Below are 16,508 nucleotides of genomic sequence, written 5' to 3'. Positions count from 1 at the left end.
CCTTGCTTCTTGACGTTCATTCAAAGTTTTGTGATGGAAAAGTATAGATTATTGTCTAATTATTATCTGCAGTATTCCAAAAAACATTTCTGATGTGTTAAAGATTTCAACAATTAAGGGAACTCATTTTTATTTGTAATAAATATTTCTGCTATTAAACTCATCACATAATGAAACTGGTCCACTGACATTTCTGGATCAAAATCTCTGCAAAACTCTGATGCTGAGCGTTTCAGAACACCGAGTCAATTAGATAATCACTATTATTATTTTTTTTAATTATTTCACTTTTATATAAATCTAATTGAGACATGAGGTCTCCTGCAGCCTGTTTTAAACATACCTAGAATGAAACAGTCACATCTCTGCCAAAGTGATGGACCAACCACTCTAGCCGATAACAACATTTGGTTTTCTGTGAGGTCTAATCATTGAAATTTGGGGTGGTTTGGTTTTCCCAAAGAACTACAACACAAAGACATGTATCCGCACACTTTCCTTAAATTCAACAATTTAATGCAAGAGGCATTGATCACAATGGATGTGGTGCAGGTTCCTTAAAACAGGTTGTAGCTTTTATTGAAACTAAGATAAAGATTAGCCCGATTTCCACGCTAAAGTATGGTTCCCTTACCTTATACAGATTTTTACAAAAAAGTGAAAAAAAAAAATATTTTCATGAATAAAAACTGATTTTTCAGTATTTGGCTTGCAGATCAGAGCATCACTACTACAACAACAACACACACACAATAAAAACTCTTCTGTAAAAAGCGCACCTTCCTCTGTTTTGGTATAATATTATTAATCCATGTCCATTTCATCATTGGTGAGGTTCTTGAGATAAAACTAATTATTTAGTACATATAATTTAATTTGAATGGCCCGACTATTACATTAAAACTGATCTGTGGAATCAGTTACACTAAAGAGTTTAAGTAACTAAACAATTTACTTCAACCAAAATATTAAATTATATTATTTATGATATTTTCCTTAGTCGATTATAAAAAGAGAACAATGGTTTACTGGTTTGGAGATTTATTTATTTTTTTGTTTTTTTTCTCTTTGGGTCCTTCAAATCTAATTAGCAATGTCAGTCATTGTCATCAAGATTTGTAGCATTTATTTACCTAATGTTGACCACAATGCAGAAAAATGAAACAGGATCAAATACATAAATGCATGAACAGACTAAAAGTATTCAGTTGTGTGGGAGGGGTTGTCTTGTCTGTTCAGCAGGCTGGCAATGTGCTCTCTTCAGCCAGAGGGACAAATTAGGGATGTTTTAGGATCAGCTGTTTAGGTTTGACTGGTCCTTCTTAATGCAGATAAAGTTTTAGTCAAAACTTTATTGATGAATAAAACTTTTGTTCAATGCTCTGATTGCAAATGTTTATTTTGATGGCTCCACAGCGCCACCTGGTAACGGAAAACAGAACCGCTAGTGGAATACAAGCAAACTGCTTTTCTTAATAATCTGAATTTATTTCTTGCATTAATGGTGAGTACTAAGCACCCCTCCCATTGTTTCATCATGTATTCAAAGTTTTAAGATTTTTTTTTCCTTCTGATTAAACAAAATTTACTTTTTGCAACGGGAGGATTTAATGCAAAAATGTGAGACATATTCAAATTTTAGTTATATTTGTAGGATTTGCATCTGTATATGTGTTTTGTGGTATCTAAGCAGTTCTAAATAACATCATCTAAAGGGTCCTTAAAAGAAAAAGATAATTGTTAAAATACAGAGTTAAAAGTCACCAAAGGCACTTTATTATCATAGTATGATGAATATTTATACAGAAAGTCTTAGTTTTAAAATAAAGATCAAGGATACAAACATTGCAACAAGTCTCATTGTAAATTACAGCAGTGCTAATTTCCTACTGCCATTAAATGTTTCACTTAACATCTTTTGACAAAGTATGAATACAATAGCTTATACCCTTTATATATTTGCTACCGTATGCATAGTTCAGTTACATTCATTTAGTCAGGAGTTCCTCGGTTTGGTACTTTGCTCAAGTTTAACAATGTCAACTTTCACAAGATCACATAGATTTCACATATGCTCTGCCACGTTACCATTCGGCTTTAGAAATATCAGATCATGCCCTCGATCGTATCCAGTTTTGGGGGCTGTTCGACCTCGCCATCCTGCTGCTTCCAGTCTTCCTGGTATTCTTGGAGCATCTTCACCACTTCTTCATGGCCAAACTGCATGGCATCGTCGACTGGAAGGTTTCCCCATCTGCACACGAGCAGAGAAATTAGAAATAATATGAAATAGAATGTTTCCAATATATTCATAGACTGGATATTTGAAAAAAAAAAAATGTGATAGTCTGCATCACAGTAAGAACAAGGGGGAGAAAGTAAGTATTGAAACGATGCGCCGATCTGACCTGTCTTGCACAAATGGATGCACTTTGCAGGTTTCAATGAGGAATTTCACAACATCTATGTGACCTGAGAAGAAACATTCAGAAAGGATTACACTTTCAAATTAGGGCAGATTAAGTAATTTTAAGCAAAATATAAATAGACTATGTTTAAAATGCAATGTCTAATTTTCTTAGACATTGCATTTTGGGGTTTCAGAGTCTGTACCCCATAATCATCAAATTTACAAGAAATAAAAGCTTGAAATATTTAAGTTTATGTGTAAATCAATATAATGTCTTTGTAAAATGAGTGACAAAAATGTTTAATTTTTCTCACAATATTCACCATAGCAGCTTAAAATCCAATTTAGGAGTAAGGAGCTTTGTCTTTTTAATTTGTAAGGAAAGAAAACTGTTGTTACTCCTAACTTAAGCAAATTATTTATGTGACTTGTAAAAAAAAAAATGGCTTTTCACATATTGTATTGTGGGAGCCAGGGATAGTGAAGGTTGGCAGTTAAACTCCGTCTAAAATAAATAAAACAGAAACTTACTTTGGAAAAATTACAGCCATGAGCAAAAACATTCATGGCTGTTATTTTGAATATTATATTTTTTAAAGAGGTTGTAGGTCCATGTCAAAGAAACAATAAAAAAAAGCTTCCAGCTAATTTTTAATCAAGGTTAAAAACTGCCTGACAAATAGCAAACGATGTTAAATATTTGCCTGATAGTGACTGTCTACATATTTTAACTGTGGTGCCTCTCTATTACCATGCACACTGGCAAAGACAGATAGGTTGATGAATGCCAGACAGCTGAACATTTGGTTTCCAAAAATAACTAATGAGATGAGAGATGATGCAGGAGCTGACCCTCTGCTGCAGCGATGTGTAGTGCTGTTCTGGAGTCATAGTCTTTCAGATCCATGTCCACAGATGAGAGAGCAAATCTGCAACATAAGCCAGTTTGACAGCTCACTAGTTGTTTCCGATAAACAACAAATACATGACACATGAGTATGAAATTACTACTCTATCTAAAACCATGTGGGATCATTATGAATATGAGTGGGATAATTGTTAGGAAAAAGTCCAATATAAAGTGAAAGCATATCCTAGGGATAGGGTTTTGCATCGATGGTAAATAGTTTCTATATTCTACTAGGGGACAGAACTGTTTGATTCATTGTGTTATTAACTATTTATTTTGTTATTACTCTGACCAGATGCTAAAAAAAGTATTTTTAGTGTGAGACAAATAAATAAAAGCTTCTGGTACCTTCTTAGTGCCGACACGTCCCCACTGAAGGCAGCAAACATTAAGTTGAAAACTGACTTGTTCTGCGAGTAAATTATAGACGCATATACATAAAGCGATCGATCCAAACACAGATTATGACACCAAACAGAACAAGAGCAACGCACCCTGTCATCTCCATCCTGCCGACGGGGATCTTGCTTCTTTACAAAGTGCCTCAGATTGTCGTAATTGTGGAAATTGAACTGTGAGACCAGCTCCTAAAGATGCAGAACATTGAAATGTTGCAGGGAAATTACATTGTATAGTCTTCGGGTCAAATAGATCAATATCTCCTTATTAAAGTTAAAGTTTGCCTTTGTGACAAATCTTTATGATGAACAGTACAGATATTCTAGAATTATGGCTAAATACATCACTTCAGAGGTAAGGTGTTCTGCTCTTTGACCAACAATATCTAATCAGTTCAACCTTCAGTCAAAGTGGCAAGACATGTTTAAGATATTATGTTTGTTCAACATGATAGCATATCTTAAAATTGTGAAAAGTAAACCTTAGGTAATATTCTGTCATAAAAAAACAGAAAACAGAAGAAAAAAATTCTACAATCTTTGTAAAGCCCAGACAGAAAAAAAACAGGAAGTTGCAAGTTGACCTTTCACGTTCTTGACAACGATCTAAGATCTTTGCGCAAGTAAACACTTGTGGAAACCCAGCAACAAAGATGATATTAAACATGTAGGCGGATACTAATTTAAAAATCAATTTGCCAAACAACCACATCCTAACCCATGCGAACCAGAACAACATGAAAACAATACAAATTGTTCATGACAAGATTACATTTTTTACCAGACTCAAATTTCAAGGAGTTTCACAAATTTTGTTCCCCCTGTTTTAAAGTATAAACATCAGAATTCACTTTAGAACTACAGAAATATTTTACAACGATCAATCTAGACACAGAAAACCCCAGAGTTGACCAGAGGGGCTAGTAGTACTAGTCAAACTTTTGACTTTTCCAAACGGAGTAGGAACCCTAAACACAAACATCTGTGTTCTTGCCTGACAGAAGTGTATTCCCCGGACACTGTTCCCAACTTTGTCCAAAGGTGGGGACCAACACATCACTCCCATTACATTAGGGATCACCAGCAGTATTGCACCAGACACTCCAGATTTTGCTGGCAAGCCCACCTGCAAGATAAGATTAAGAATGCTTCAGGTGAACAGAAGAACATCATTTCAGCTATGTTGTTTTCACTGATACTCACATGAAAAGCCATCTGGCCAGAGAAGTCATACATGCCACAGGAGTGCATGAGGCTCAAGGTGTTTCGCACCGCCTCGGCACTCAAGACTCGCTCGCCCGTGATTGGACAGATCCCTCCGTTGGCCAGAGTGGCAGCCATGACGCTTCCTGATTCACAGGTCACCTCAATGGAGCAAAGCTGTAGGGAAAAAGGGTCACAAATGAATCAAGTCAATTTCCACTTAAGTTTAGGCCAATTTTAAATCCCAGAGGAAGATGCACCATGTGTTTGATGAAGGTTTACCTGGAAGTAGAAATCGAGGGCATCGATCATATCAGCTCCTGGGGGAAAACACTGGTGAATAAAATATGAGATTTAGAACTTTACGTATAATTTAACATAACATGTTTACAGACAATGAAAACTGAACAAAACTCGTTAACAAAAATATTGCAGCAGTATAAAGCTTATAATATGTTTTAGCCGACCCTCTTCTCTTTCATGTAGTATCCAATGGCAAAGTTTCTGTCACCAGTTTCCTTTTCAGACTGAAACCTGTGAAAAAGAAGCAGTCAAGCTCAACAATGGATTAGCAACAGTGCACTGAGAAAGTGTAAATGCAATTTGTCAAAGAGAGTGACTGTTGCGGCATACAAACAGAAAACAGAAAAACATTATTAGGTGTGATGCACTCACGTGGCATTGCTAAATCCAACATATTCTTGGCCGGCCATCTTTTTTACAAACTCCATAAACTGGAGGAAAACAAAGAACAAAGCTTCTTCACACCAGCGCACCCATGAAAAGCCAATTCATGGTGCCATCATTTTAATATGACAGTTTTACTTACATAGTCGAACTTTTCTGCCTTATTTGCGAGAGGCTGAAAATAAAGCAAAACTTTGATTGTAACAGTCGGTTTCTTTATGATCTGCTAAAAATTACACAGCCTGAGCAGTTTCTTGGATATATTACTGATTGCAACATTTAGTATCCTGTTATCACTTGGTACAACAAACAACAGATAGGCGGTGATAACTCAGCCTTGGCTAATAGTTCAGACAGGTATAGACTTAGAAAAAGGAATCTATTTCATTTCTTTTCTGTTTTAAATGCCTGAGATTAATCAGTAAGAAACTAATGAAAACAATCTATATTCAGACAGCACATTTAGATGTTAAAAATATTGTTATAAATTTATCAACACAGCAGCTGACTCAGTAATCTGTAGGATTTAAGCACCGATTAGTGCTAATATTCAACAAAGAAATTACATTAATAAAGCAGCTGTAATGTTTTCCAGATATTTAGCTGGAAAATAATAACAGAAATAATTTGAAACACCATATTTTTGTTTATTTGTTTTCTCCTGTGACTCCATAGTAGAAATACCACCTGGTATAAACTTTTTTGTAATGGACTTTCACTAGAGAAAGTTTCACTGGGTCATGTGCAAACCAAACACCTTCTGTTTGGTTTCCACATGACCAGATGTGACTACAGTCAAGTCAGCCTGTTTACCTTGATAAGAGAGCTGATCAAAATGGCTCCAGCATTCACCATGGGGTTGTGAGGCTTATCTACATGACAGTAAAATGAGATAAACAGAAAGCTAATGCCGAAAGCTAATAACAACTACAACATATTTATTTAATTAAACATTAAACCTAACCTACTTAAGCTCAGTAAAGAAAAATAATCATGCATGTGATGGGGGTTTTTAGGACGGGGGTGGTGATGACCTATTACATACCTTCCTCGTCAAGAGAAAGCACATTGAACTTGAGTCCGCTGGGCTCCATGCCGACATAGCTGTGAACCTTCTCTGTGTCAGACTCATGGACAGCGATGGCATACTGCAGGGGCTTTACACATGACTGCAGGCAGAAAGGCTGCTTTGTGTCACCCACCGAATGCCTGAAGAAAGAAGGAAAACACAGATAAGGACTGCAAGGAAAAAAGACGTTTCAGTAACAATGTTTAACACTTGACTCAACTATAGAAATTGGAATAGATAGATAGCAGGGGACATTTATGGAGCTTTTTCTGGAGCTTTCGATTGCAATACACCTATGACTATGTGAGGAATTGGTGGCCCAGTGGTTAGAGCAGAGCGCCTGTGTCCTGGCAAGACCACAAGTTCCCCGGTGTGAATCCCACAGACTGCCACTCTGGGTCCCAGGGGAATACCCTAGAATGCTCAATAGGTGCCGCACAATGGCAGCCCACTGCTCTCTAAAGGGGATGGGTAAATGCAAGAAGAAAATTGTGATATATTGACAAATAAAGATACTGAAGATGACTATAATTGTTCAAATCAATCCTAATATAAGGGACTGACTTCAGTAGTTAGTCCCTTGAATACCAAATTCAGAGCTCCGGGCAAAATGTTGTACTTTCTTGGATTTTCTCACAGCAACATCTTTTATGAATCTATTATTAGCATTTTAAGTCATATTAATTGGGCTTCACTTTTTTATTTCAATCTATGTAAGCTTTTTCCTTTTACGACTTAATAGCATTAAAGGAGCAATAAGTAATACTGACACCTATTGGTTAAAATCGGAATAACACGTACACACAGCCTGCCGTTTCTAAATGGTCCTCTGCTGCTGTGAAACCCCACTGATTTTTTTTTACTTCCACATGATAGGTATATGCTGTTGTATTCTGTTTTATTTCTGGCCCGCTTCTCTTACTGGCTTCCATAGTAGCAGGCTGCAGCTCTTTTGCCAAGATAAAATACCAAATGCTGCGCTCTGTTTTGGGAACCCTGGGAACTTTCATAATTGGCTCAGGAACCAGGAAGTAAACACGGGCTACACACTCAACCGAAGTCGTTCCAGACCATAGGGAATGTTACTTCCATCCCATGTGACAAATGAGAATGATATTTGACAGTAAATATCTTACTTATTGGTCCTTTAATTGGTTTTAATCTAATTATAATGAAGGTGAACTGTTTCCTTGATTTTGAAGCGCCCACTGGAGGCCACAGCACCCTTAGCATTTTGCCAAAAGGGTCAGCTGGCTCCGGGACTTCAGGATGTCCTCCTAGTTATTTAAGTTCAGTTACAAAATGGTGTTTCTGTAAGAAACATTGTGTGGTTCATCTGAACAAACTTGATGATGTATGATTTAGACCAGATGTTCTCACTATAAATGAGATATAGTTGCAAGTCTGGTGTAAGTAATAAATGTTCGGCTAAAGGAAATGTAAATCCCACCTCTGGCCATCAACTGTACATAAAGACACACCCCATAGATTTGGGCTGAACTTGGCCAGCTGGGGGATGTAGTCAGCAACCTGAAACCACAGTTTAAAAGAGAAAAGGCACATCAAACACAATCCCATGGTAAAGAAAGATGTCGAAGCAAGAGACGTGAAAGCCTCAGATTAAACATTTGGAGAAAGGCATGGTAGGTGGTTAAACGTGTTTAGTTAGAATTTAAAGAAGTTAAACATCAACACTAAAACAGGAATTCATATAAAGAAAAATCTGCTTAAAAGTATTAAACATCTGAAACGTCATCATTAGATTAATCATCATTTGGTCTGATAAGAACTAACAAAAAATGAGACTACCTTCCCATCCCTTTGTTCTTGGACTGTCTTGTATATTTCGTTGATTTTACGAGCAAACACATCAAACTCAGGGATGATAAATTTTTTTCGGAAGGCCTGGATCAGAAGAACGATGTTGCCACCCACACATCTTAAATTAAAACACAATGCAGAGTTAATCAGACAAGGCTATTACCTAGTTGGGAAAAAAAATCCACATAACATACATAAAATATACAAAACAAGCAACAAACACCGTGACAACCTTTTGTTAGGTTTTACCAGCATTTATTATGGAACAAACCTAAATATCCAACTTGCTTAAAGGGTAACTTTAACTGGCTGACAACTGCACCTCAATAAGGTGAGGGGGAGAATGAGAATGCCCTCTGACTTATTAGATTGCATGACATAAATAAGCTTATGGTACTATTCCCTTTGACTTTTTGTTTAATTAAATATTACAGTTGGAGAACTCAGCAGAGTGGTTATTGTGTAACATTACACATTCTATAAACCTCATATTGTTATGGAAAAATGTTATTGTCATATGAAGGTCAGTCTAATAATAGCCTGGTCTCATAGCTTAAGGAGCCTGGCTGTGAGTGGAAACAAAACACATTGAGGGTGTTGTGAATGTGAAGACCTGTAGAGAACAACAATGATAGAAAATCCTAACTCTGGGGTCATCACTCTCATAATCGAGCCAAGTTAGACTTTAGAAAACTCCAATGCCAATGCCTTACAAAAATATCAACAATATTTAAATAGCTCAGATCAAACCTACAGTAAGATTTCAAAGACACCATTAAGCACGCTTATATAAGTGCTCTCTGTTTAACATGATCTGGGATTTTATGGATCTAATTCTACCTTTAGGCTTGTGAAAAAGACATCTGTAAAATATTAAATACTAATACTGTCTCACCTGTGGAAAAGGTCTCTGTCCATCATCACCTCACCGACAGAGTCCTTCACAGCCCGTCGCACCTTCTCCATGCACTCCCTGAGTCGAGGGTCTGAGGGCTGAAGGCCAGTTTTCTTCAGGGCCTGCAAACATCAAATAAGACTTCACCATCTCAGAAGTTTTGCAAAACTCCTAATATAGCATTTGTGTAATTCATTTTACCTGTTTTATACAGGGCATATGGAATCATTGAATGCGAAATGTGCAAAAAAAGCTATATTTACAGCATTAAAGTATGAAATGGGCACTTGGTCTCTTCCTTCTGTAATGGTGTAGAAAAGCATGTTTTCCACTCCAGAACTGGGAGAGATGGAATGCATGGTCCTGAAATGGAAAGTAAAGTCTTGAGAAAAGAAAAGCAATAGTATCTTGCTTCAAATTGAATACAATAAAATAGGATAACCTTTATTGTCATTTTATAATCATTATGCCACTAAATTAGTGGCTAAATTCTCAACAATATTATACATTTCAGACATTAAAGACAAATGAACATAATAATATAATAATAATAAACCACTGAAAATGGCCATGTTTTTCCTTATTAGAACTGATGCATTGTTGATCTATTACATGGGATATGGGGCAGTTTCAGTTTATCATACTAATCTCATAATCAAATTAAAGAGACCCTTATTTAAATTTTTAGTTGAGACATAGCCTACCTTTTTTGTTTTAAAATTTAAGTCTTTTTTCACTCTCAAGCTCCATTTGGTAAATTGATAAATCATGTTTCCCAAATTCCTAATCCATGATCAATAGCCTTTGGCTTGCTGTTGTGGTATTTTTTAACACTTATTAACAGATAAGAAGTGAATAAATAACCAACAGGTAGCGTTGGCGCATCAAGCAGAGGCACTTACATTTTATTGTGGAAATGATCCGTGTGCGTGTGCGTCCGTCGCTGGGAAGAAGTCGTTGAGTTCCTGATCAGACCACATGCTGGATGGAGAACGACAAGATTCCTCGTCGCATTTGTGTTTTTGGAGGAAACTTGCAGGAGGTCTGACAAACGCAACGCTCTGAGACAGTGCATGGTTAGATGACAGCAACAAACGCGCCCTGGACGTGGAGTCGGTGAGAAGAGCAGGTTGGCTGACAGTGATCCAGACGCAGAGCTCCAGCTGACTGCCTGCTCTGAGTCCTGATTAGTCAGCTTGTCCTGCGGGGGGCTCTGGTTTCCCGAGTTCAGGGCGGTGCTGCCTTCAGGTTGTGTCGGCATTTTTGCCAGTGTGACTTTGGTCGCTAATTATTCAGGGTGTGTGTTACAAACAGTTAATCTGGCCTTTATTAACATTAAAAGTTATATGCATCTGCATTAGCTAATAGCTTAACATAAATGTAAAATAAATATGAAGCCTATAAATAAAACCGATACAATAAAAACTTTGTTTATGATATGCAACTTGATGCTGTACATCATATTACTTTGTGTTGGTCTGTCACAAAAACTTTGTTTTTTCCAAGATAAAATACTTTTTTTTCTGAGACATTAAAAGTATTATTCATGTAAAGCATAATGTTTTTTGTTTTGTTTAGTTTTTTTAATGTGGGGTGGGTTACTAACACATATGTGCTTCAACATTTTATTCTTTCCTAGATTATGTTTAAAATAAATAAAGTACAACATCTTGTGAGGCCTATTCATGTTAGTGGTTTCAGCACAGCTCAGTATAGATTTATTGCTAACTGAATTTTGATTTGTAGTTTCGATGACTCAAATAATGTTAATAGAGAAGTATTTAAAGATTTAAATAGATGAAAAGATGTCCTTTTCATTTGATTGTTTCGCTCTGCTGCTGTTTGCTTTTAACCTACCTGCTTTTGTCGGCCACATTCCACAGAGGTGTTGTTGTTGATTTAATCAACTATAAGCTTAGATTTACAAATAAATGAAAGTAGACTTGAAAGTCATGTTTAAGTTCATACTGGACATCTTTTTTACTTTTTACAAGGTTTAGCAACCATTGCAAAGCTGCTCATTACTGTAACATAATACGCAGACAGTTTTGCAATACTGCTGCTTCTATGTTTAAGAGCAAAATTAATTTGGAATTAAGTTTTCCCTAAGGCAACTTTACTCTTTATTGAAAGCACTGGAAACAGACCATTGTTTCTTGACAAATTATGCAAATATAAAAACTGAGATATGAGTACTATGGTATACAGTATAATATACACAAAGTACATAGAAAGACAGCAATCTCTGATCATTGAATGGACAGTGCGGATTATGGACAAGCTTTGAACTGCATGAAACAGTTACAAGATGGCATAAAAAGGCAAAAGAAAAATGTTGAGGCATTTCATTGGAGTCTTGACGAGCTACACGCTCTTGGAGGGACGAGGCAGCACGAGCTTCAGTCCGATATCAACTACAAAGGAAGGCATGTAGGAGAGAGGGATCCAGAGCAGCTTGGCATCCCAGCCAGCGCTGTATCGAGTGCGCGGGTGAGCCGCGGTCAGAGCGTGCTCCATGCAGCTGGTCACCTTGGTGAGGTCTGAGTCGCACACTGCATTCATGATCAGACGCTGAATCTTGATGTCTGAAAAAAAAAAAAATATTGGAGAAAAACATTCTTTAGGTTTTCTATTCTAACCAGAAAGGATAGCCTAGGCCCTATTAAGTTCAGAACATCTCACATTTGTTATTTTATTCTAGTTTCACAAACAGATTCAAGATTTCATAAACCTCAGACAGTGTTTTAAAGAATCTGTGTGCAGTGCAGAACTATTCAGTCTGGGTTTGATTAATCTTACTAGTTTAGATGTTGAACTGGAGGTGATAAAATGCAGTCCAAATTCTTTACAGCTCTTTGATTTAGCACCAAAGTGGAAGCTGTGGTGCCATTAATCTCCCACAGTGTAAGGCTTTATTTTGTTCATAATACTTACACAGTGCACAATACACGGGAAGCCGACTTTGTATTAAGGGGACATGCAATAGAAAACTTGAGAAAGCAATTAACAGATAACTTTTTCAATTTGATCACTTGTGCCATCCAACAACGGCTACTGAACAGACACGTTTTAATACACTTTGCTGATGATAGCTTATTACGAAACCCTTTCTTTCTCTGATAGTCTGCCATGCTTACAGCTGTCCAGGTACTTTTCTCCGTAGCTTGCTTTGACTTCGGGGCTGAGCTGGTTCCAGAGACGGTGCAGCTCCCTCTCGATGGGATCCAGGCTGGTCACAGCTGTCTTGAAAAACCCCGGCTCGATGATGCACACTTTGATTCCAAAGTAGTTTATATCTCTCCTGAAAAAAAAAGGGGGAGTCACACAGACCGGTAACCTACAACGAAGCGTCACATGCTGCAAGTTCAGTTCTAACATCATGAAAACATAAAAACGTCACAAACACGTTGAAACGGTCACCGGTTGTGAGACCGGTAACACACATTAAACTGTACCAGGTGAAAACATCAATACTCATCAAATATGTTGGTCAATGTTCCTGTTATTATGGCCCGAAAGCAACTTTAACAGGTGGGTTTTCAACCTTGATTTAAAGGAACTCAGTGTTTCGGCTGATTTGTAGCTTTCTGGAGGCTTGTTCCAGATTTGTGGAGCATCGGAACTAAATGCTGCTTTTCCATGTTTGGTTCTGGTTCTGGGTGTGCAGAGTAGACCAGAACTAGAAGATCTGAGTTGTTTGGAGGGTCGATACAGCAACAACGGGTCTTTAATGTATTTTGGTGCTAAGCCGGTCAGTGTTTTATAGATTAACAGAAGCATTTTAAAGTCCATTCTCTGTGTGTAAGGACCCTAAGATATCTGATATTTCCCATTATTTAATTACAACCAAATCACCTGTAAGCTAGAAGAACAATACTGAAAAGAGGAAAGGGCACTGTACAAACCTTCTTCATAGACGTTTGAGTTGTAAGGCACTTTGCTCCTGAAATGTGCTATACAAATACTTTGTATACTTGACCTTACATTGACTTGACCTTAAGTGCTCTCGAAACAGTGTTACATTTTTCATGAGACAAAATCCAATCATTCATGCAATAAATCTATACATCGCTCATTGCGAGTTGTCCATTTCAGCGAGCTTGTGGTCCAAGCTAAAAAAAAGTCTGTTCCTCTCCCGGGTGACATCACAGGACAAGTTGTATAAACACTATTAGTGAATTGACGTTTTGTATAATCTATTCTTATTTATCAGTTTACCTAAGGCAGTCAGAGAAACTCTCCACAGCAAACTTGGAGATGCAGTACCCGCCACCATTCGCAGCCACCCTGCCGAGGACAGACGCCACATTTACGATACGTCCACGGGCCTTTTTGATGAGGGGCAGGAAGGTCATGGTCATGGCAATGACTCCATTCATGTTCACTTTCAGAGTGCTGTGGAAATCCTCCACTTTCATCCACTCCGAAGGACCCATGGGTAAGGAACGTCCAGCGTTGTTCACAACACCCCAAAGTCCTAAAAAGAAAGTAAAAGTTATTTTAAAGATATTTTACAACTGGGTCATATATTTATGGTGTGGTTCAATCTCACCTCTATCACCGACCTCCTTCTTGGTCCACTCCATGGCAGTCTGGATGCTGTCCTGACTGGTCACGTCCAGCAGGATCGTCTTAAGATGAGGACCCGACGCTCTTTTCAGATCATCAGCCCCCTTCTCTGTGAGGCAGCCGGCCAGAACGCGGAAACCCTTACGGTCGAGCTTCTTGCACAGGAGGTTCCCAAACCCTGTGTCGCAGCCGGTCACGAAGACATACTTGTCAGAGACGTTCTCTATCTCCAGGCTGTCTCTGTACAGCCACACGAGAATCCACAGCAAGGCCAAGGAAGCTGCGATGTAGTACCAGGCATTTTCGCTGAAGGAAACAAAATGTTGTGATATTATCTCCAAAACTTGGGATTTGCTCTTAGGTCTAAATTGAAACCGTAAAATATTTTGTTTTGCATCGTTATTTCTTACCCTAAAAGTTCGTATATATAACGTGTATCCATGCTGCCTTCAGGGGTTTGTTGTTTGCCTCCGAACTGCTCGAAAAACATTCTGGGCAAAATTTCAAAAGGAAAAAAAAATAATAAAATGTTAGCACAAACATAATGAAAATCATCTGATATGCCATTTAGCCAAATCCCTATTGGATTTCCTAACATTGTAGTGGAACATTCTTGACAGCCACTGAATACAAGCACTTTGTTCACTAAGACCCTGAGTTGTAAGACCTGCTTTTAATGCAGAACAGATTTCTCATTTTGCTTCGGGCACATGAGAAATAATTTGGATAATACGCTTACAGAAGAAACAGAGGCATTTGTAATGGAGCGAGACCCAATTTAAAGACTCAGTTTATTTTTAGGTGTATTTTGACTATTCATGATAAAGCTGCTTGACTCACAGTAGAAAGCCAATAAATTTGTCAGTAAGTAATACAACATTAAACAAACTTAGCTAGCTGTAGCCATCAAAAACACAATACCTGTTGATAATTACTATATATGAACATAAGGACAAAACAGTTTATTCCTAAAAATCACTGCAATTTTTTTGTTTATTTATTTTTTCCAGCTGGAGGAAATTCAACATGTTATTACCTGACTTTTTTATATTAAATTCTAATTTTAACATCTGGGGATATTGTTTCCCCCACCAGTATCCTTTGCTTTTTGATATTTTCTATGCTTTACTGTACAGTATTTAGAGGTTTTTCTCTATATATTTTCTATGCCTGCTGCTGCAACAAACAAATCCCGCAGTCTGGGGTTACTAAAGTACATCTATTCTATTCTATTCTATTCTATTCAAAAATAATACACTTTTATGTCATGCACTCATTGTACTCTGTAAGCCTTTGGTGACCTCAGACCGCAGCATGCACAAACAAAAATAAATAAATTATTAATTTAATGCAATAATTGAGAGGTGAGAGAATCCAGACAATTGAAAACGGCATTCCTACCTTGTTTAGTTTCTGGGTAATGATGGATCCCTACTGTCGGTCCCCTTCCCTTTCCCTTTCTGATTATTCCTCTGCTTCAGCTCAGAGGGACTGGTCAAAGAGAAGCTTTATCCCCGAGGCTTATCCCCTAAGACATGTTCGCTATTAGTAATCCTCAATCCGTAACTATTTTGCAATTGTTTTAAAGGAAAAATGAGGGAGAACAGAGCTGGAAAACTAAACCCTAAAGAATTTTCTCCATGTACACTTGGGTTTCTGAGCACTATTTTTAGTTTAGAACACAGGGTTTTTTTTAGGGCTATAGCTGTTCTCACAATTGGGTTTACATGATTCAGGATTGTATCAAAAGTTATGACAAACCCACAACCCAAATTTCTCTGCCATGGTATGGTTTCAGGGGCTCAATCCGTTCAAAAACTCAATAAATAGTTACATTTGGACAAAATGCTTGATCCAACTCAATAAATAGTTACATATCCCCTGTGAAATTCAACTGAAAATAAATTTAAAAAGCTCCAAAAACCTGGTTGCATTCACCTTTGAATTAATATCTTGTTAACGCCCTCTTGATTCAGAAAGAGGATTCAATATTGAACATTGAACACTGTGCTGTGTTCTGGACTCAGCCAGGCAATACCAAAGCTTAATTTTTTTTTTCTGGCTAAACTATTTTGTGGCTGATTTGAATATATGCTTGGACTCTGAACCCTGCTTTGTCCATCTCAGTAGTTGTGTCCTTGGGCAAAACATTTCACCCACTTTGCCTGCTGCGGGTAGTCAGAGGGCCCAGGGCCGCCAATTGTGTTGCAACTCCACTTCTGTCTGGCTGCTCCAGGGCAGCTGTGGCTACAATGTGGCTCACCACCACCTTCACCACCGTGTGAATCATTGAATGTAGTGTGAAGCGCTTTGGGGTCTTCAAGATTTCATAAAGCACTATACAAGCGCACATCTATGGAACCAGGTTTTCTTCCTCCAACATTTTTTGCTTGCTTTTCAACTGATTTGGTGAGCAATTGTCACATTAAAGTTTTGAAATTATTTATTATTCTCAACTTTCTATTTATTTTTTTACATTAAATGTGCAATTTGACAAGGCTGTGTAAACGTTTCAGATCCATTTCAGATACTCTACACCCACAGCA

General features: G+C 37.6%; 2 protein-coding genes across 2 annotated transcripts; both read right to left on the bottom strand.

Moving 5' to 3' along the window:
- Positions 1-1,740: 1,740 nt before the first annotated feature.
- gls2b (glutaminase 2b (liver, mitochondrial)) lies at positions 1,741-10,596 on the bottom strand. Its single transcript, XM_036134755.1, has 18 exons — positions 10,296-10,596; positions 9,657-9,756; positions 9,394-9,515; positions 8,487-8,616; positions 8,128-8,207; positions 6,654-6,817; positions 6,422-6,480; positions 5,751-5,783; positions 5,597-5,655; positions 5,389-5,455; positions 5,204-5,254; positions 4,922-5,098; positions 4,713-4,844; positions 3,815-3,907; positions 3,669-3,730; positions 3,263-3,339; positions 2,409-2,472; positions 1,741-2,254 (listed from the first exon to the last, which is right to left on the bottom strand). Exons 1-18 carry the CDS (start codon positions 10,466-10,468, stop codon positions 2,107-2,109), a joined length of 1,791 nt encoding a protein of 596 aa, XP_035990648.1. The 5' UTR covers positions 10,469-10,596; the 3' UTR covers positions 1,741-2,106.
- Positions 10,597-11,503: 907 nt separating this feature from the next.
- Positions 11,504-15,481, bottom strand: rdh5 (retinol dehydrogenase 5 (11-cis/9-cis)). Its single transcript, XM_012882933.3, has 6 exons — positions 15,364-15,481; positions 14,373-14,453; positions 13,946-14,268; positions 13,612-13,870; positions 12,531-12,694; positions 11,504-11,978 (listed from the first exon to the last, which is right to left on the bottom strand). Exons 2-6 carry the CDS (start codon positions 14,450-14,452, stop codon positions 11,758-11,760), a joined length of 1,047 nt encoding a protein of 348 aa, XP_012738387.2. The 5' UTR covers position 14,453; positions 15,364-15,481; the 3' UTR covers positions 11,504-11,757.
- Positions 15,482-16,508: the final 1,027 nt, after the last annotated feature.

This window comes from Fundulus heteroclitus, unplaced genomic scaffold (genome assembly GCF_011125445.2).
Source record: "Fundulus heteroclitus isolate FHET01 unplaced genomic scaffold, MU-UCD_Fhet_4.1 scaffold_90, whole genome shotgun sequence".
NCBI lineage: Eukaryota > Metazoa > Chordata > Actinopteri > Cyprinodontiformes > Fundulidae > Fundulus > Fundulus heteroclitus.
This window is presented reverse-complemented; position numbering and strand designations above follow the sequence as displayed.

What these genes read in the sequence shown, in the direction of transcription:
- rdh5 (XM_012882933.3), bottom strand. Translation starts at nt 14,452, where the DNA reads ATGTTTTTCGAGCAGTTCGGAGGCAAACAACAAACCCCTGAAGGCAGC. An exon ending in AGTTTCTCTGACTGCCTTAG is followed by an intron (nt 12,695 to 13,611) that starts GTAAACTGATAA and finishes TTTTTTTTTCAG; the next exon opens with GAGAGATATAAACTACTTTG. An exon ending in AGAAAAGTACCTGGACAGCT is followed by an intron (nt 11,979 to 12,530) that starts GTAAGCATGGCA and finishes TTTTTTTTTCAG; the next exon opens with ACATCAAGATTCAGCGTCTG.
- gls2b (XM_036134755.1), bottom strand. Translation starts at nt 10,468, where the DNA reads ATGCACTGTCTCAGAGCGTTGCGTTTGTCAGACCTCCTGCAAGTTTCC. An exon ending in ACTACATGAAAGAGAAGAGG is followed by an intron (nt 5,255 to 5,388) that starts GTCGGCTAAAAC and finishes TTTATTCACCAG; the next exon opens with TGTTTTCCCCCAGGAGCTGA. An exon ending in GGCAGGATGGAGATGACAGG is followed by an intron (nt 3,731 to 3,814) that starts GTGCGTTGCTCT and finishes ATTTACTCGCAG; the next exon opens with AACAAGTCAGTTTTCAACTT.